At 55.8% G+C, this 20463-nt stretch overlaps 1 protein-coding gene across 1 annotated transcript in view; it reads left to right on the forward strand.

Annotated features, from left to right (window-relative positions):
- SLC39A11 (solute carrier family 39 member 11) overlaps positions 1-20463 on the forward strand; it is a 55778-nt gene that overhangs the window by 23111 nt on the left and 12204 nt on the right. Inside the window, exon 6 of the mRNA XM_088537585.1 lies at positions 13213-13383. Coding sequence (XP_088393711.1) covers positions 13213-13383 — 171 coding nt within the window. The remainder of the gene's footprint in view (positions 1-13212; positions 13384-20463) is intronic.

Here is a 20463-nt window from a genome sequence, read left to right on the forward strand (position 1 = left end):
TGCGCTCGGTGCTTCCAGCAGCCGCCCCGTGCCCTCGGAGCGGGCCGCGCGCTCCAGCTCCGTGTTCCCGCCTGTGCTCTGGGAAGAGCTCGGGAACATCATGGATATTTTCTAACGGGTGCGTCTTACTGGGACACTTTAGGCTTAATCATGGCTGAATTATTGATCCTTACTTCATATTTACACATCTTAAAATACTAAAAACGGTGGAAAGAAACAAGCAAAAATCCCAAAGCAAGCCCTGGAATGCCCTGTGTTTGCCGTGGCTGCACAGGGATGCTGCCCAGCAGAGGAGGGGACCTGGCATGGGAAGGGCCGGAGGAAGAGGGAAATGCAGAGTGAAGCATCCGAGGTGCCTGTGGTCTTGCTGGTTGGGATTCAGGGGTGCCCAGCTTGCTTGGGGGGATCCTTGTAGAAGGGTCCTTTAAACCTGTGGAAAGGAGGATGGAGGAAACGCATGGATTTAGTTGATCCCTCGTCCCCTCTGTTGGGCGAAAAAAGGCTGTGTGAAGCAGAGCACGGGCAGATCTGGTTTGAACTGCAGGGAAAAGTGTGTGTCTAGACACAGTATTTAAAGAGTGGGATAATCACTAGGCTTTAATTGCTATGAAGTGAAGAGAAGCCAGCCTTGTCTTCGGTGTCTCTGGGTAGGAAGCAGACGTAGCGGTGCCTCTGTGCCTCCCTTGGCACAGGCTGGTGCAAACGCAGAGGGTTCTTGGTTTCTGGTGCTGACGGGTGAAGCCTCCTCCCGTGCTGCCCATGGGGACCCAGGAGGGGCTCAGCCCCCAAACGTCCCCCCAAGAGCGGGGACGTGTCGAACCACAGGAGCTTGCAGACCTGCAAACGAGGGCAAAGACTTCCAGCCAGTTCACTGCAGGCTGCTGCTTCCCTGGAATTCTGCAGCCCCGGAGGGCCAGCTTCCCGCCCTGGAAGGAGAGCCGCGTGGGACACGGGTGCTGGGCGCTCCTCGGAGGGGATCTCGCCCCATGCCGCATCGGAGCGGTGACTCCAGCTCCTGGAAATGGTGTGTTTGGCAGGGCAGGATGTTGATGCCTTGCTGTGTCCTGATGCAGAATGATTCATGCCGCTCCAAATCGGATTACGGAAGAGTGCGAGGGCAGCGATGTTCCCCAGCAGCCTCCTCCGCCCGTGCTTTAATATCCCCCTGCAACACTGCAGGAGAAGCCCTGTCCGTGTCCCGGGAAGAGCTTTCTAGGCAGCTTGTGGTGGAGGATTTCAGAGCAGCCTGCAAAGTGCCCAGGGTAAAACAGGGTAAAATCGAGTCTCATCCCAGCTCAGCACCGGGACCATCTCTCTGCCCTGGCTCCAGCCCACGGCTGCTCCATGCTCCAGCTGCCGGGAATGACAGGGACGAGGTGGTGAGCTGAGCTAGACGCTGGGACAAGTCCCTGGCAGGTGTCACACTGTGGTCCCCATGTCCTGGGTGCTTAGTTTGCTTCTCACAACAGAAGGGTGAGTCCCTGCCGAGCAGCCTGTGCGCCAAGCCGGAGGGATGTCCTGCACGTGCAGCCTCGTGCCCTGGGCACTGCGGAGTTACTGATGTTATTAAGGGGAATGCGGGTTCGTTTCAGTGACTGGATTGATTTTTGGCAGAGCGTGACTTAGGGAACGGCGCTCTGGCATTGCCATGTCGATGCTCAGCAAGCAAATCCACGCGGGAATAGTGATTAGAAAAAGAAAATACCAGTGTTTGAAATAGCGTGCTTAAGAAATGAGATTTCATTAAACTTGCTAGTTAAATGAACCGTGAGGCTTGGGGGTGCCGTAGATGAATCCCGCTATGTTTAATTTGTGTTTTCTTTCTTAATTTTGCCCTGTTCTGTCAGGCAGCAGCAGCACCGTGCAGCCTTTGGCCGTGGAGGCAGGACCTGGTGTTTTGGTCGGAGCGCAGCTGGAACAGACTCTGGCCCTGCCGTCCTCCAGACCTGGCCTGCGTCACCTCAGCTGCATTATAAGCAGTTTTATACTCTGATTTTCCACCGCTTTCTGAGGATTTCAGCGCTCTCTGCGTTGTTTTTTCTTTTTCTTCCCTTTCAAAGGAATTATTGTGCATCAAGGTTGTGTCATGGAGTACGGAGGAGAGGAGCAGGCTGTGTGCACGTGGGGTTGTTCATCAGCGCCTAGATGGTTATTGTTGCCTAATGATGAAATAAGCTTCTGGTGAAAGGAAGGGAAGGAGCTGGTGAGATAAAGAGGCAGCAAAACCCTCGGAGATGAGAGCAAGAGAGGGTTGAGTGGAGGGGCTGGTGTTTGTGCTTCAGAAGCCGTGTGGATACTGTTTGCCTCTCATCTGCCTGTGTCCTTGTAGCCGTGAAATCCATTCTTTGCCCTGCTCCGTCTGAAATACGGGTTTGTTTGCTCAGGGTTTCCATTAGCTTCAGCGGAAGCTGGAGAGCTTCTCGCTTGCTGTGCACTGAGCAGCCGCGTTTGAGCTGACGGAGCCGGGAAAGCTGCCGTTAGCGTTCGGGATACGCTGAAGTAGTTCAGAAAATGGATGTTTCCAAGCTCCTTGTGGCCCTCCCGGAGCGTGTTCCAGCACGTGGGGACAACCGAGGAGCACAAGACGTGTGTGGAAGCGGAATGCAGCGGTCCCAGCCATGGAGCAGCCGGCATGCTCCTGCCCGGGGAGCATCGGTTCCAAGTCTGGGCTTGTTCTGCTCCGTCTATGACCTCCTTTGTTTGACCTACGTTCCTCCTGGAGCATGGGGAGAGCGGGAAGACTCCTCCATCAGAACTGCCCATCCCGTAACGAGGAGACGAGCGGTGTCTGCAGCTCGCCCTGGATGCTGCCGGCGCGTTCCTTGGGCTGCAAGGAGAGGAGGACGAGCGGGATCCGTGCAGCCCCGGAGCCGCCGTGATTCATGGTGCTAATATTGAGCCGGAGCCTTTCGCGTGCATCTGCAAGGTTCATTAAGTCATTACCACTTACATAACGTGAAGCTCCTTATGCAAAATGGATCGTTTGCAGGGTTTGGAGGGCTCCACCGCATTCGTAATGGCGTTGACTCGTTCGCACCACGCTTGGCCTGTTCCTGAGCTGGGAAAACTGCTGCTTTCAAGAAGCATCAATTCATTTTGGGTTTTAATAGCCAGCCTTAATGATGAGTGCCTCTGGCAATGGCTATATTGATTTAAAAATATTCTAATGCCCTGTTCTGGAGCATTTCTAATGGTTATTGACCATCGCTTTCAGACTGGGTTCTGCAGTTGCTTTTTATAATCAAAACTAAATATGAATTTGTATGCACAAAGCGTTTAAAAAAAATCAAAGCACCTAAGCCTGATGCCCATTAGCACAAACTGATAAAATTGCTTCTTCAAATGGAGTTCGTACCCCTATTATTCTGGTCAGAACCTCACTCCCTGGGTTAGGAGTTTTGATTTTTCGAGGCTAAATGAAGCCTGGCAGCTCATTCCCATTTGCTTGGTCAGACTGTCTCTTAGCCTGAACATCTTCTTTTGCTCCACTTCCCAGGCTGTGCTTAAAAACGTCTTGGAAGTATTTGCAGTGGATCAAATCCTGCGCTTCTGCGCATCCCTAAAGCCGCAGTGGATAAATCCCAGAGCTCAGCTGACTCGCCGTGCATGGAAGTTATTAGGATTTCCAACGGCTCGCGGGCTGATCCTTCAGTAAATGCCAGCGGTGCGGGGGGAGGCAGCTCTCCCTGCTGCGGTCCGGGCGGTGCCGGCACCGTTTTCCCGCCTCGGAGCAGTGCCGAGAGGGGCTCTCCGGGCTGCCCGTCCCATCTGCTTCCCGTTGCTCATTTCCACCTTGCCTCGGGAGCAGCGAGCCTGTTTTCACACATAGTGATGCTTGTGTTATTGCTAATAGGGAGGAGGAGGGAAAGCAGATTGCAGCAGCGCTGGCAAAGCACGTCCACGTTCCCTGGATTTTCGGTGCGTTTTTGCAATGGTGACAGGTCTTAAAGAGGTCGGGTGTCCCTGGAAGAGGGGGAGCTTCCAGCTGCAGGATTCCTTAAGGAAGGGCTCTCATGGAGACCTGGGATACGGTTGGTGACTTTGTCCTCTGCTCGGTCCTGGCTGGACAGTGGCTCTCTTGGAGCTGGGAGCTGCCATGTCCATGCGGTCGCTCCGGATGGGAATTGTCCCCAAGACGGGAACAGGGGTGGCATCCGCAGCCTGTACTCAGTGCTGCGCTCCGTGCTCATTATATTTAACCATGATTTGTTAATCTATGCGGCTAATTAAAGCCTGTTGAGTGACATGCTGGTTAAGACCTGTGCCTCGAAATCAGGTCTATTAGCAAGTGTGGAAGCTGCGGAGATGTTTTCTCTGGTGCTTACGCCCCTTAATCAGAGGAGTCATTTCCCAAATTGAGTCTTGTTAATTCTATGCAATATTACCGAGGTGCTTTAATTTCCTGGCGACACCTGACAGTCTGTTAGGGCTTTTCGCTCAATTTTAATTCTGCATCCGGCATCTGTATAAAACAAGTTGCTCAAACCCTCATTTCCCATCCTCAGCCGAGTCGCGCCGCTCGGCCGCCTGCCGCGTTCCCTGCGGGACGCGATGCCGCCGTCTCCAGAGGCTCCCGCCGGCCCGCGTGGGCTTTTGTGCGAGGGCAGAGCTCGAGGAGGGGTCCGGGATGCGTCTGTGCACACGTGTGTGCACATGCATGCACACATACATGCACACGCATGTGCACACGCATGCAGGTTGTGTGTGCAAGCTCGTGGCAGGGAGCAGCGATGGGGCCAACGTGCAGGAAAAGGCCCCTGTGTTCTAACTGCTGTTTACTCCTCTAAAGTTTTATTGCTCCGGTAATAAGTCTCCCGCCTCAGCAAGGTAATGAGACATTAAGACATCCCCAGAGGAAGATCTGCAGAGATGTGCATCGCTTCAAAGCCTTCGTGTGCTCAGAGCGCCTGTCTCGTGTGTTGGGAGCTCTCCGGAGGGCGGAAATCCCATCGGAACCGGGAGCAGCCTGGAAGGGGCTTAGCCAGAGAGGCTTGGGAAGAACGCCTCCCCTTCGCAGCTGCACTGGAGAAACCCTGAAACTCCAAGGTTTATCAAGCTGAACTGAGCCGGCAAGCAGATTTCTGCCTCTGGAGCGGACGGGTTTTGGCTCCATTCAATAAACAGGATAATTATTTATTTTCGAGCTGTGGTTCTCCAGTTGAGTGGAGATGTGAGCGATTTTCACCCACCCTAAGGATGCTTCGGAGGAGGCAACTGCCAGTCAGGAGCTCTGGCAGGCACTGGATGCTGCGGCAGGATGCACAGAGGGAAAACAGCAGGGCAAGGTCCTGAGGTGTATGGAGGGCATCATCCGTGCCCTGAAAGAGAGGGATAAACTGCACGGAAAACGAGGGAAAATCCCCCCATTTTAATAATGAAGCGCATAAAACGTTGCACAGCTGTGTCATGAATGGTTCATGTGGCTTCCTGCGGCGCGTGACGGGGTTTGTCCTGCTGGATCTTGAGCAGTGAGGCGGGATGCTGCGGTGGCCCCGCAGGGGACCCGCCTGTCCCTTGGCAGTGCCACCAGGCACGGGTCACTGCGTGGGAACACGGGGCTGCTTTGGGGCTTGTAGCCGCTGGGCTGTGCCCTGTGGAGGGTCGGGAAACTCCTTTTTCCTCTTAATGGCAATTGCTTGTTTTTTCCTAATCTTGGGCTTTCTCCTGTGGTTTGTGGTGCTGGCTCCTTTCCGATCTGATTTCAATTTCAACACGTTTGGGATTTGATTTATCGAGCCCTGAGACAGCTGTTTGTGTCCAGGTCTCTCTCGCCCTCTTCCACGTGGTATATGGCACAGGATGGTGGAACATGCCTTTTTTTTTTACTAAAAATCAATGTTTTATTTCCTCCCGCTAGGAAGCCTTCCCAGAGACGAGTATCGAGCGCGCTGATAAAGCCGTGTTTGCTCTCGGATCGCTCTTTAAATCCGCGGGACGGGGCCCCGGGCCCAGCGGGGCCGTCGCCCGGGGAGGATTCGGCAGCTCCTGCAGCTGAGGCCTCGTGGCAGTGAACGGGCAGCAGAAAGCAAAGGAAAATCTGTTTGCCAAGATGGGAATGTTGGGACAAATGGCAGGGAAGAGCAGCCGGGTTTCCCTGAGCCCCGCTGGCCTCCGTGTCCTCTGGGGACCCTGCGGGTGCCGGGGGACAGAGGATGCTCCGCAGGGGCTCTGGCCCTTGTGCTCCCATCCCTAGCAACGTGCTGCCAGGCCAATTCCGTTCCCTGATTTATTGGGAATCTGGGAGCCGTGCGCCGGGAGCCGCTGCAAAGACACGTGGGAATCGGGAAAAGGGGATAATCGCAGGGTGGATGTTGTGTGGATTGTGCAGATAGTGGGATCTGAAATGTGTGCCTAGATTTTTTTTTTTATAGATTCTTTCATTATCGTGACTCTAAAGCTGTGTGTATGCAGAGCAAACGGGTGTACCAGCTGTGTCTTATTTATTTATTTTAGCCTGCAGCCCTGGAATAAGCAGCTTGTGGCATGTACAATGAAGCTTAATTTAATTTTTTAACCTCCCGACTTATATTTTCATGTAGTCAATACTTAAATCTTAATTATTGCATGCAATGTGCAAGAATTTTATAAGTATGTTAGAAAGGGATTTAATTATTAAATTGCCCTTGCAAACATCAAAATCTTTCACTTCTAATAGGCGTTGCTAACCGCTCAAAGGAGTGGGAACAAACGTGCTGGTGTTTTTGAGCCTTTTTAAGCTCTTGTCAAGGTGTTGGCCCTGGCAGGCTCCATGTGGGCAGCGCGCGGCATTCCTGCCCTCGGGAGCTTTCCTGGTGTCTTGCACAGCGGCGCTGGGCGCGGGACGGCCCCGCGTGCTCCAGCAAGGTCTCAAGGACGTTTCTGGTGTCCGGCGCCCCGCGCGAGACCCAGGGCGGCTCTGCTGGACGCGCCGGCCGGCCCGCGGTGCCGTCGGGGAGGCTGCGGCAGCGGCAACGCTTTCCGGTGGGTTTGGATACGTGCCCCGTGCTGGAGCCGTCAGGATGATGTGGCCACGCGTGGGCTTTGCTCTTGCCACACGGTTCCCGTTCGCTCCCTTGGCTCCGCGTGCGGGCCGGGCTGGAGCAGGATGCGCCCGGGGGATGTTTCCCGTTGGCGGCGCCGGGGCGGCCGCTGCTCCGGGCTGCGCTGCCTCCTGCTCGTGGCGCTGGCAGGAGCGAAGCTTTGGCAGCAGCCAGGCCCTTGTGGCAGCTCCGTTTCCTTGGGATTTTCCGGTGATGGAAGAGGATGGGCTCCTGCTGGGGCTCTTCCGAAGAGGAGGCCCCAGGAGCAGACGCTCCCTGCGGCCTCTTTGCAAGGAGAGCGGCGCCGGAGCAGCTGCCCTGCTCCCATCCGGCTGCGCTTCCCGCCGAACCCGGCGCTGTCCCGCGATTCCCTGCGGATCCGAGTTCGGGCTGAGATCCCAGACTCTTTCCTGGGAGAGCTGCCCGGTAAATAACCCCCCTTAGGGTGCTGCTTTCAGCGTCCGCCGGGCCCCGTGGGGCTGCAGTGACTTTGGCTCCAGCTGTGCCCGGGGTCCGGGCGTCCTGCCGGCCTCGTGTCTTTTGAGGGCTCTGCTTTAACCAACTGCACTACGATGCGGCTGCCTCTTCGTGCTGTTGGTGCTCGGTGTAGCTGCTTTTCCCCCTCCCTTTTGTTTTGTTCCCTTTTGTCTTTTCCCTTTTTCCTCTTTTTCTTTCCCTTCTGCAGCCTTGGCGAGTGCTCCTTGGCTCTGTTGCAAGCTGAGCGTAAATCTGTACCTTTTTCCCCTGAGCTGCGTTATCCGGAGGTCCTGCAGCTCCAGTGTCCTCGTTGCCATCCGAGTGTCCCTGTGCAAGGCAGGAAGGAGGCTCCCGGCCCGGGGCTGCGAGTGCCCCGGACACTTGGAGAGAGGAAGGAAGAGCAGGGCTGAGTCTCTGCAAGGCCCCGAGCCGGATTGGCAGCAGATGGTGCGCGTTGCCTCGGAGTCGTTAGGAAATAACACTGAATTTGCAACGATGTGCAATTAAAACGGTGCTTATTTCTTCATTCCCGCTGCTGCCGGGGGTGGATCCTCTGTGTTGGCGACAGCCGCCGCAAGCAGCGCTCCAATGTAAAGATAATTAGCGCGAGCTCGTTACGCTCCTCCTGCCCAGGAGCGCTTCTCGCGTGTGCTGCCTTTGGCTTGGGCTGATTAAACAGGATCTGGGCTTTCCCGGGGCTTTTCCAGCGCCTCCGCTGTCCTCCCCTGGGCTCGTCTGGAGCTGCGAGCGCTGGAGCAGGATTTGAGAAAAGGTCAACCCTGGGGGCTCTCTGAAATAGCAAAATTAGGAGTTTAATAGCAGGTAGAGGGTGCTGCTTGTGAGGAGAAAAGGAGGATTTTGTTAGCGTGGGAAGGGGCCTCGTGCTCTCCCAGCCCCAGAGCATCTCTGGGTCATGTCCCCGATCCTGTGGGATGCGGCTCCTGTGCGGAGCTGTGTCCCCGCGGACCCCGAGCCGCTCGGAATCTGCCTTGTCTGCAAAAAAGAGAAGGGAAAAGGAAAAAGGCAAAACTGTCCTGACTTCACATTCCCAATTTATCCATCTTGGCGCTGCGGGGTGATGGATGGGGCCGCTGGGAGCAGCCTGATGGTTTTGATTTTGTTGGAGTAGTAGCAAAAACGCAGCGGGAACCAGGATGGATCGCGCAGGACCTGGGGTCGCGCTGCTTGGAGCCCCGAGCACTGCACTGGTTTGCCTCAGAAACGGTGGATTTGTTCCTTTTTGCAGTGCAGAACAGCCTCGTTTCTCAAGCAGGCCTGGGAGTGGTGGCAGTGGCTCCAGGGGGACCGATGCCTTTTGCTCCAGCAGAGCTGGTGGCAGTGGGGACCGGGGAGATGATGTGATCGGAGAGGGACCCCGCGACATCCCGCAAGGAATAACCATGTCCCGAAGCACAAGCCAAGCTGCCAAACAGCCAAATGCACCTGGAGCAGCTCCCTCCAGGTCCCCTCTGGCTGGAGGCCCCTTGTCCAGGTGAAGAGGCTGCCAGGTCCCTTCGCATTTCCTCATAAAAGCCATTTTTTCCTTTAATCAGGTAATGAGATAATTTTTTTGCGTGTTTTGGGAAATCCATCACATCTGGAGACACGCGGCTGCTCCCTGGCAGGGATCAGAGAGCCAGGCGCTGCTCAGCCCTGTGAAGTGATTAAATTAACTCGAATGTGTAACATTTCAGCGTGGAGTGATTCAGCAAGGCGCTGCATCTGCTGGGAGCTCTCTAAAAGAACTCTTGGAAGTTCATACGGATTGGTTTCCTTAAAAGGACCTTGTGCATGTAATTACACCGAGCATCGTGCTGTTGCTCCCGCCCATGGATACGGTTGGGAACCCTGTTCATCACTGAGCAGGGAGGTTTTGGTCATTCCTCGTCCTTCTGACCCAAGTCCCATCGGAAGGAAGGGGCAGCCTGTGCCCACGGCACCCGCTCGGCTCCGCATCCCGACGGCGCTCGCGCCACCTCGGATGAGCAGCACCCGGGCCGTAACCTGCTCCGTGGGGAGGATAAATCCGAGCCGGAGCCCGTGTGCTGCAGGAACGGAGCACAACCTCCCCGGAGCGTTCGGTACCGCTGCTCGGAGCTAACGGAGCATCCCGTGTTTATGGAGCGGCGCGGAGGCCGGCGAGGCAAGCGGAGCCGGCGGAGCGCGGGATTTTCATGGCTGAGCGTTTCTGCAGGCGGCTCGGGTTGCTGTGGGCCCCTGGGGAATCGGAGGCTTTTCGCAAGTAATTTTGATTTATCTCGGCCGTTAGGGCACAGAACTTAGCATGCAATTGTTTTCTGTGCCTCAGGAAGGGATGTCAACCTGTCATGTTATCATTTATATCATATATATTGTATGTGTGTGTATACATTATATATATACACAAATATATATAAAAATATATATACATAAATATATATATATAAAATTATATATACAAATATATATTTATATAATATACATCTATATTTATATGCATATGTATATATATGTACATAAATATATATATATATATAATAATAATAATAATAATAATATATATATATATATAAATATATATATATAAAATTATATATACAAATATATATTTATATAATATACATCTATATTTATATGCATATGTATATATATGTACATATGTGTATATATCATATATACACGCACTTTTATTTTAGCAAATGGTTCTCCCTGCCTCCTTTACCCCTTCTCGTGAGCCTCAGCACCACGTACCTTGCACGAAGCCCTCGTGGGCAGCAGTGAACCCACAGTGCGTGGCTGAGCAGTGCCCGGCTCTGCCTCCTCTTCTTCCTCTGCTTCCTCTTCCTCCTCCCGCGCGGTCGAGGTTGGAGCCATGGGCGCATCCCAGGGCAGAGGGATGCGCAGGGGTGGTTAAAGTGGTGCTGGTTCTGCAGCCCCTTTGAGCACGTTGATCTTCAGCATTCGGGAGCTTTAGCAGGAGAGAGACCCGACTGGGCCTGCTGTGAATTGCAGGGGAGTAAGAGGAGGAGATCTCCAAGCAGATGTGAAAAGCAAGAGAAATCTGTTACCTCTGCATGTTGGGGTTGGAAGCACAGAGCTCTTGGAGAGCCGAGGGCAAGCGGGTTGTTTGCCTGCCTGGGCACCACTTGCAGATGCAGTAGATGAGAGCTCATAGCTAATGCAAACAGTTTTCATTAAGAAATAATCAGAAATAAAAAGCCCTTTCACAGGTTGATAAGAAGTCGGTTGGTTTTTACAACTTGCCAGCAGCTTATGCCATGCTCAAAACCATTTATCTTTCCCCAGTGTTGGCTGCAAAGGATATGAAAAATGCAGTAGGTTGCACATATGTAATTAGACTTTTGGCAGAATCTCTGCCCTGCAGCTTTGCTAAGAAATTCAATAATAATAAATCATGTAGAATATTTAGAGGATTCTTTGTGAACAAGAGTTGAAATAACGTGTGTGGCACGCTTTATTCTTTGCTATACGCTGGTCTTGGCAGCGTTCTTGCCAGCTCCCTTGTCTAGTCGTGTCAGCTATTGAACCCCCTGCTTTGTTTCGCTCTTATCGCTGTTCCGATTGACTATTGAGGCTTTCCTGGTTTCCAGCCAAGTCCGTGTGCAGCCGTAATGACTGTTTTGTTGCCTTTCCTCGGTGCGCGCGGGCCGCAGCCGGTGCAGCTGGGCGCGCTCGGGGCTCTGCTTGCGCGGGAGCCACCAATGATCCTGTTCTTCCCTGGTGCCGCTGAAAATGAAACTCGTTCTGCGTGACCCATATGGGCTCACATATGGCAAAAGAGGGGAGGATGACGCTCGGGTTGTCCCCCTGCTTCTGGCATCGCTGCTTTTTCCTCTGCTAACGCACGGGCGGTTTGCGTGAGCGCTTGCCGTCGCGGTGCTCGCGTTGTGCGTCTGAGCTGCCCTGTGATCTTCCCAAAAAGCCTCCACTCCTTGCTGGCACGAGCAGGGCAAGGAGCATCGGGGTTGTGAAATGAATCTTTTATGGAAACTTGATAAGAAGGAGTGAGAGCTGCCAAAGTGGGCGATTTCCAGCGGAACAGGAATAGCTGAAAGTGGAAGCTCTCATGCAGCACAGCTAAGCTTTCTTAGAAGGGTTAGCTTTCTTAAGAAAGCTCAGTTAGGCTGTATGCAATCTCCCCTTGGTGGGCTCGGATGCAGCGCGTTCTCTTGCCAGCACCGCTTTGCAGAGCGAACAAAACCCTCGTGGGCCCTTGAAAGAAAGGGAAGCGAAAGAGATGGAAGGAGCGAAACAGGCTGCGTGCGATGGCCCTTGGGCGGCACGGCTCCCATTTGGAGGAGGAAACACAAGAGCCGGACGTTGTCGGTCATGTCCCTTGCCAGGCTCGTTGGATCTTTCCATTAACCCTGGGAATTGAAGCTCGTGTAAGGCCCTATCATCCCGTAGCTGTGCGTGTGTGTCCGGTGCCCATGTCCCTCCGAGGCCATGTGGGGTCTCGGTTTGGGCAGGGGCAGCCAGCCCTTTGCTGGGCCCTTCCTCTGATGCTCGTTGCCCCCACTCAGCAAAATGTGCTTTTTCTCAGTAAAAATTCACCCGCAGCCGAGTGTCCAGGGAGTGGAGATCAAAGCCTGGAAGAGGAAGCCGGAAAATCTGTTCTTTGAAGTTTAAACACGAGCAAAAGCCTTGCTCTGGTTTGCTGCAGGAGTCCTCAGAGAGCGCGTGCTTTATTGGCAATCCCATAAAATCCACAGGCGAGGAAAATGAGGGAAAAGGACAACTGGAATTGGGCAACAAAGAGCCACAAAAACCACCCACCCCAAAGTTCCGGTGCTATGGGGTGTCTCTGAGTTTGCCAGAGCAAAGAGCAGGAGCAGGAGGGAGCGGAACGGCTCTCCTGGCCAGCCCGCTGCGGATGGATAGTCCCTCCATGGTGCATTTCACTGGGCTGTAGCTGGGAGGAGAGGCCGGACCAAAGGAGGCTCCCGGCTCCGGGTCTTGGGCTGGAAGAGAGCGGCTTATGCACACGGTTAATCCTGCCTGTGCTGGGGTGGCTGCGAAGCAGATAAGGGAGCCCTGAGCTTGCAGAGAAAGATGAGCCGGGCACAGGGTCCTGCTGTGATAACGCTGCAATGTCAGGGGTTAAAAAAAACAAGTTGTTGATATGAGATTCTGCATTTCCCTGCGCTCCTCCAGCAGGCAGCTGTAAGACTTGCAGAGAGGTGCTGCGTGGCATGACCTCGGGTGATGTTTTGCTGGGTGAAACCAGGTTTCTTCATTCCCAGACTTTGTTCCAGTGGCTCCGGCTGCTCTGCCTGGGTGTCCCCGGAGGATAAACCTTGGGAGACGCCTGTGTCGCGCGGTGCCAGGCTGCAGTGCGTGCGGCGGGCACTGGGGTAATTCAATAGCCATGGAGCGAGCTTTGCTCCCCAGCTGGTGCTGGTGTCTGGCACGGGAACGGCTCGCTGAGTGCCATGGGGAAAATCCCAGTGCCCAGAAACGGCCTGTTCGGCACTTCCTCCCCTTCCCGGGGTTTTCCAGGCTCCTGGATATGGTCTCTGAAGGCTGCACTGGAGAAACCACGGCCAAATCCGAAGCGCAGGGGAAGGGGCTGGTGGGGCGCGCTCAGCCGCCTCCCCACGCTGCCAGCGTCGGGTTTCCCTTCCTTTTGCTTTTCCTTTCTGTCGGGGGGTGGGAAGCGAGGGTGGACTGTTCCTCATGCCCTCAACTGACCGGGCCGTGTTTTCTGTCCCCGCAGACAAAGGGGAGAACGGGGAGCCCTACCAGCGGCGGAGGGCGGCGGGCAGCGGCCTCCCCGACGGCCCCGCGGCCCTCCCGGCGCCCAGGGACGCGGCGCCCGCGCCCAGCGCCAGCAGCTGGAGACGGATCCTGCTGCTCATCCTGGCCATCACCATCCACAACATCCCAGGTGAGCCCCGTCTGCTGCCCCCGCTGCCCGGGGACGGTCCCGCCGGGCGGGCGCCGTTCCCAGGAGGGTTTCGAGCAGTTTCTCTCTGCTCTGCCACCCTTTTTGTCACCGGTTTGCTGCTCGCAGATGGCGCTCGGCAGGGATCCGCGCGCCTCGGTGACGAGATCCGTCATGTTCAGTCTGGCTCTGCGTGGAGGGCTGAACCCACGCGAGGTCTGGGAAGCAAAACCTCGTCCCAAAAGGAGGTTTGGAGGAGAGACACGGCTTTCCTTGGATGTCCGTGGTCCCCCTGTAGTGCTGGTCTGTAGTGGACAAAAATGGTAAACCCAAGAGGATGTTGAAAATGCTGAGACTACAGAGGTGTCTGGTCTCCTCTTATATCTCCTCTGGTCAACACAGCAGCAGGAAACATCCTTTATAGCACAATTCTACTGGAACACGTGGAATTGTGGGCTTTTCCTGTTGAAGGAATGGAGCATGAGAAAGGATGGGAACCTGCAGAGCCCGAGTCTCGCGGCGCTGCGCAATTCCAGCAGCTCAGGCTTCGAGGTTACACAAAGTGATTCAAGATGAGATAAACTTATATCAGCTGATGACACTGAGCTGCTTTGCAATTCCTGGTGGTATGGAAAGTAATCCGGCAACCTTTTCAAACACTTGCCTTCTTCCTTTCCCATCCTCTCACTCTGCCTCTTCATCTCCTTCCCCCTTTTTTTCCCCTCTCAGCTCAGTCTCTGTCTTTCTGAGGCTGTGGCCCAAATGATGGGGCAAGTAGGAAAAGGGTTTTCTGCCTAACTCTGATTTGTTGTAAACCTGGGGGAAAGAAGGGCCACAGCTGGGGGGCCTGGTGTCCCCCCTCGTGGCTACAGGTCAGTGACCAAAGTGCCCTGATTTGGCCTCAGTATTGTCAGGAGAGATGGGGTGAAGGTGCCTGAGTCCTGCCCGAAGCTGGGCCACCCTCTCGGCCTTGCGGTCACTGTGTTTGCAGGATGGAATCCAGCAGGATGAGGCAGGTGCTTTGCTCCTCGCCAGCCGTGCCCTGTGCCCCAGAGCCGGGCCGAGACACTCGGGGTAGTGCCAGGACTGGAGGAAGGGCAGGATGAAGGGCTGGCCCTGGCCTTGGTTGTTCCCTGGGCGGCAGCAGGGCTCTGGGTCAGGATTCTGCTCGATTTTCCCTGGAATCCTTTGGCTTTCCCGGCTGTTCTTGCCCCACCGCTCTCGCCACGCGCCTCTTCCCCAGTCTATCAAGGCCTCTTCCCAGAGCGCGGCGTTTGGAAACACAGTAATCTTCTACCTTAATTATCCTCCCTGGAAGAGGAAACGCTGACACTATAATTAGCGCAGACTCCGCGGCGTAACGACACCCTGGCGAGCGTGTCGTGTTCCGGGCGCGCGGAGGCGGGAGCCGACACTGCAGCCGGCTCCGGTTGGGAATGCTCCGAGCCCCGGGCCAGGCACACGCCGGCCCTTCCTGTCTCCTGTTGTGCAGAGCTGCTCCGGATCCTGCAAAACCTGCCGCTCTCTTGCCACGTTTTGTGCTGACCCCTCTTCTCCAGGAGTCAAACAGCACAGATGTTTGTGTGCAGCCTGTTGTGAAAGGTGCTCAAGGCCATTTCCAAAGGGTTCTGCTCGCTCTGGTCTGGTGAATAATTCCCTCCTCTGCTGTGCGCAAAGATTGAGAGCGGAGAGGAAAAATGCCAGGGAACCTGGGCACTTGGCTCCCATCCCTTTGCCTTGGCTGCCAGGCTCCTCTCCCGGTCCTGCTGCCCACAGCGTCCCGCGCTCGCCGATCCCGGAGCTGCTCCGGGCTGAGCGCGCTCCCGGCTCGCTCCTGCCCCGGCTCCCATTCCGGGTGGGAATCCCATCCCAGGCCGTCTCGCGCCCGCTCGGCGTTTGCTGGCTTCAGACAAAAGGTCTGTTGACTTGTTCCAAAGCTGGGGCTGGCAGTGTGAGGAGTAAATTGGTAATGACAGGAGCTGCCAAACTGCAGAGTATTCCCGCTAATTAATATTCATATATACTGGGTTTAGCGGAACATTAATTATGTATTTAATCAAGTCCCGTTTATTCTGGTTCATCTGTGTACCTTGGGTGGCTGTTATGCCGAAGACTTGAAATTAATTAAAATGTTACTGGTGTATGGCAAATAACAATTAGCGAGGCACGAGCTCCTTTCTCCTTGTCCCCGTTCGGGAGAGCGGAGGCAGCGGAGAGCCCCGGCCGCATCCCGCGCCCGAGGAGCTGGAGCGGATCTCCACGGGGCTCGGAGGCGTCGGAAGAGGGGAGCGGGATGAGCCCAGGAAGGAGCGGAGATGCTGGATCCTGCTCATGGCACCTGCGGGACCTCCCGTTTTGTGCAGGAAGGGTTTTCCGCGGCCCTTGCTGTCTGCAGGGGTCACGCAGGGATCCCTACTTTGCTTCCTTGCAGGCGCCCTCTGGATGGGAGCATTGCCGAGAGTTGGCAAAAGCAGGAGCTGGTGATGTTTGCGGGAATGTCCGATGGGCATAGAGGCGGGTGCGTAGTGGGGAGATGCTGCAGGAGCACAGGAATTCCTTGTGCTTGGAATGTGGCACCTCAGATGTTGCTGCTGGATCATGGCAGGCTTTGTATCCTGATGGTCGCTGCTGGACCGTGGACCATGGCAAGCCTTGCTTCCCGGATGGTGCTCCCGGGTCATGGATGCTGCAAGCTTTGCATCCCGGATGGTGCTCCCAGGCCATGGATGCTGCAAGCTTTGCCTCCTGGATGGTGCTCCTGGGTCATGGATGCTGCAAGCTTTGCATCCTGGATGGTGCTCCCGGGTCATGGATGCTGCAAGCTTTGCCTCCCGGATGGTGCTCCTGGGTCATAGATGCTGCAAGCTTTGCATCCCGGATGGTGCTCCCGGGTCATGGATGCTGCAAGCTTTGCATCCCGGATGGTGCTCCCAGGCCATGGATGCTGCAAGCTTTGCATCCCGGCTGGCAGTGCCGGCCGGCGGCAGCTCGGCCTCTCCTGCCCCCCGCTCCTGGCTGGAGCGGTTGGGCTTCGCGCCGTGGGCTCGGGATGCCCCGTTGCTTGGAGACGAGAGGTGGTGCTTTGCAGCCAGATAACGTTGCCAGGGGAACCGGGCCCTGAATTCCCCTTTTTTCCTGTTGCTGGGGGGCTTGTTGGGTGGGCGAGAGGCCCGAGGGCTGCGCGCTCCGAGGCTGAGCGCGCAGTGGAAGCTTTTTGTTCCAGTCCCTCCACTGTTTCCTCTTTTGGCAAAAAATACCCCTTTTCCTGTACTCTGCCCCATTGCTCCGTGATCGTTCCCCAGCTACCCAAATTTTTAATTCCTCAATACTTTGTTACCAGGAGCTGGCCAGCAAGTCCCGACCTTCCCTACAAGGAGCAGGTCAGGGAACCGGAGCAGCAGGAAGGAGCCCGCGGCGCTGCCCTGAGCTGCAAACCCGCTCCAGGAGGGACGGATCCAGGAGCAACGAAGGCTGCTCCCATAGCTCATCCCGAGGAACCCGGGTGCCTGCAGCAAGGCACATCAGGTGGCACAGGGATTTGGAGCAGGCTTGTTAGCAGCTTCAGCTGGGGGAAAAACTGAAAGGTTTGGCTAAACGCCGCGGTGCTGGGCAGCAGGAACCAGCCTGGTGCCTTCCCAAGGTGAGGATTTGGCTGGTGGCAGTGCTGGCAGGGAGAACCACGCGCTTGGATCCGGACCCACCTGGGTGCTTTCTGTCTTCATGGCTTTCTGCAGTTTTAATCATTTTTAGTGTTCTCTTATGTGTCTCCTGCTTTACGACTGTCTGGGCCGGCGCCGCGGCTTGGGCTGATGGTGCTTTGCACAGCGCGGTGCCCGCGGCGCCGGCGCCAGGAAAGCAGGAAAAGAGAGAAGGAGCCGAGGCCGCCCGGCCTCGCGGCACACGGAGCCGGGCCGGGGGCACGACGCGAAGCCGGGCTGTTCCCGCTCGCGCGGGACGGGAATCCCGGCCTCCCAAGGGAAGTCTGCATGCAGTACCGCGTCTCCAGTACAGAGCAAAATGATCATCCCTCTGAACGCTCCTTGATGATCCGTTGCGGGTTTGTAACGATCATTTGGGGTGTTTTTTTCTGTTGGTCTGTTGGAATTGAGGCTCTTCTGCAGCCATTGGATTCAAGGTGCGTTCGGTGCCTCGCATGGAGCGTGCGAACGTGGGCGGCTCCGCTCTGTTGGTGAATCCGCAGCTCCTCCGTGTGCTGCTTTTCCTCTGGAATCACTGCAGCCCTTCTCCTGCCGCTGCTCCCGCTGTTTGCGTCGGTCGTGATGATTCTTCCGAAATAATTTTGCGGCACCTGTGATTTGTGCAGAAAGGCTTTATTTTTAGCAGCGTAAAAAGGAGGAAGATGGGATTTGTTTGTAGGTTGGATTTCAGAGGACTGGGGTGCAAAGCAAGGCCAGGGCTCAGGAAGGCTCCCGTAGGTGCTGGGTTGCACCTTGCACACACTCTGCGTTCGGTGCAGCTGAATCGCTCGCGGGGTTCAAGGGAGCAGAGGAGACTGTTGGCCTGGGGACCAGCTCTCGGGGCTGCACTAAAGAGGAAGAAAATCCTCGTGTTTGACCAGTCATGAGTTTTCACAGCTCCCCGTTGCCAGCTGGGTTTGTGGGGCAAGAGCGGGAGCATCTGGTGGGTGCTGGCTTTGGGAAAGGCTGCTTTAACCTTTCGTTAAACCTCCCGTTAACTGTAGCCCTGTCAGCACAAATCTTGACATTTGGCATGAGTTAAGCACCTTGATGGATCCAAACGGCGACTCCCTCAAAGTCATTCCACTCCGGTCGGTGCAAAGGGCCCCAGAGCGCCCGGCTGCCGGGTAATGTGTGTCTGCCTCCTTGGCATCGTTTCTAGACCGTGAGCAGTGTCCTGTGCATGACAAGGGCTACGAAGGTGACCAAAGCAGTGAAATGCAGTGTTTTGCCAGCTGGAACACCTCAGCCTGCATGAGGAAGTCTCTCGCTTGTCTCATCCCCATCAGCTCTGGGGACGCTTGGCCACAATTCCCATCCGGAGCAGGGAAAGCCCCTGGGACAGCCGGGGGGCATTCACAGCCGCTGCACTGGGGTTGTCTCCATGTGCCGATCCCTGCACAGCTCCGGCTTCTTGTCCCCTTGGATCAAGCCCGGCTGCCTGGTTCTTCTACAAACGTGAAACTTTATCGCTGCTTTAAAAAAGGAGAGATTTATGGCAGGGAGGTTTTCTTTTGCAAGCAATAGGGAGCCATTAGACCAGTGCTCTCGTGGAGTTATTTTATGTTCTGCACGTTGTTCCTTGTCCCACCTGACGTGTCACAGCCGCTGCCACCGGCGGCTTCCTCGGTGCCTGGGCAGACCATGGGGAGCCCTTCCCTGTCCCCACTGCGTCCCCAGCAGCCTGTGCTGCTCCCAAGGGACCCTGGCTTGGACCTGGATGCCCTGAGCGGATGCAGGGGGAGGTATCTGGGGAGACCTGCGGGTGCCCGGAGCGGTGCCGTGGGTGCCGGGTGCTGCCCGCGGCGCCCCTGCAGCAGATGCACTGCATGGCCTTGGTGTTGAGGCTTTGCTCTTTTATTTTCCTCTTGGAGAACAAGCAAAGATGAAAATGGGTCTATGCAAAAAGCAGTGCAGACAGAGAGAGTTATCATGTAGTGGTCCTTCACGTAGTGCAGATTAGCTTGTGATCCCCAGGCAATGCCTTTCCAGGATAAGATATCTTCAATTGCAAAGCTGAGGCAGCCTGAGAGAGGCAGTATCCCCCATTTTAGCTTAAATAGCAACATTTCCTCGACAGCAGCGGAGATTGGCCCTATTCTTCTTTCTCTGCGCTGCCGCTGTGCGAGGAGGAGCCTCCTGCCTGGAAGCAACGTGGACACACGGACCTCTCCCTCCTCGTGTCTTTTCCCCGCAGCGCGTGGCCGCTTGGGTCCTTGTTGCTGTTCGTGGTGCCGGGCAGAGGCTGCAGGGACGGGAGAGCTTCCCGCGACCTCCCCGCATGGGCAGCTGGCGAGCAGTGAGCTCCTCCGGCTTGTTTGCCGGGTAACCTCCGTGTGTTTGCAAAGCGGAGCAGGTCGGAGCGGTGACGTCTGCTTTGGAAGAGGCCAAACCTGGCTCTTTGCAGCAGTAAAGCTACCGTGTGCTTTTCAAACCATTTGCAAGCTGTTCTGAAGTGGAATATTTGTAATCAGCCGCTGCAGCAGGCTGAGTGGCCCCTGCAGCCTCTACCCGCTGTTATTAGGGGCCTCCCCAGCCACCTGGATTCCCCGGGGAGCCGAAGGAGCCGGCGGGCGCTGCCGTGTCCCTGCTCCGCGGCTCCCGCCGGCGCCGTTTCCTACGCACCATCTGCTGACTTCTCCTTTCCCATAACTCGTTTCCCGGGACGTGCAGCGTGTGCTCGCGGTGGCCGTGCCGCGGGGAAGGCGACCACGTGCCCGCTCCCCGTCCCGACCCGCTGCGTTTTTGCACCGGAGCTGCCCGTGCAGCTCGGGGGTCCTCGCAGCCCTGCTGAGCACAGCGGGACGTCCCTTCAAAAAGATCCCCCCGCACGAGGCTCTGCTCTTCAGAGACCTCATCCTTGCCGAGCAGCCCCACTGGTCACTGCCGTGCTTGGAAAAGGCGCCTTTCTGCAGAGATTTGCAGAGCCTGAATCTTTTTTAATAGACTCCGGCGTCTTGCACTGTTACATCCCTTATTAAAACAGCGTTTAAGCTCCTGGGAGCTGTGATCTTTCCCCTCCAGCGTACTCTGTATTAAATATAGAAATCTCTTCTGCGTGTGTGGCTTCCTAAGGAAGCACCGTGGTGGAGAGCGCGCGGAGCCTCGTGGTACCCGCGTGCACATCTATAAAGAAGGCAAATCTGATGTGATTCCCATTACGACGCTGCTGCTTCCTATTTCCGTGGTTGGAAACCAGCCTTGCCAGGGTGCGAGCACCTCGTGGCTCAAATATAGCAGCTGTAGAGATTTCCAAAGACCTGAGGCCAAAATTTGAGGAGTAACAACGTCATCCAAGCTGGGCCTTCGTGTTCAGACTGCTCTCTGCCCCTCGAGTGCAAGGCAGGGGCTGGGCAGAGCGGGGAGCTGCAGGATTTGAACTGAA

This window comes from Tinamus guttatus, unplaced genomic scaffold (genome assembly GCF_059628265.1).
Source record: "Tinamus guttatus ecotype Peru unplaced genomic scaffold, ASM5962826v1 Tinamus_guttatus_pri_ptg000045l, whole genome shotgun sequence".
NCBI lineage: Eukaryota > Metazoa > Chordata > Aves > Tinamiformes > Tinamidae > Tinamus > Tinamus guttatus.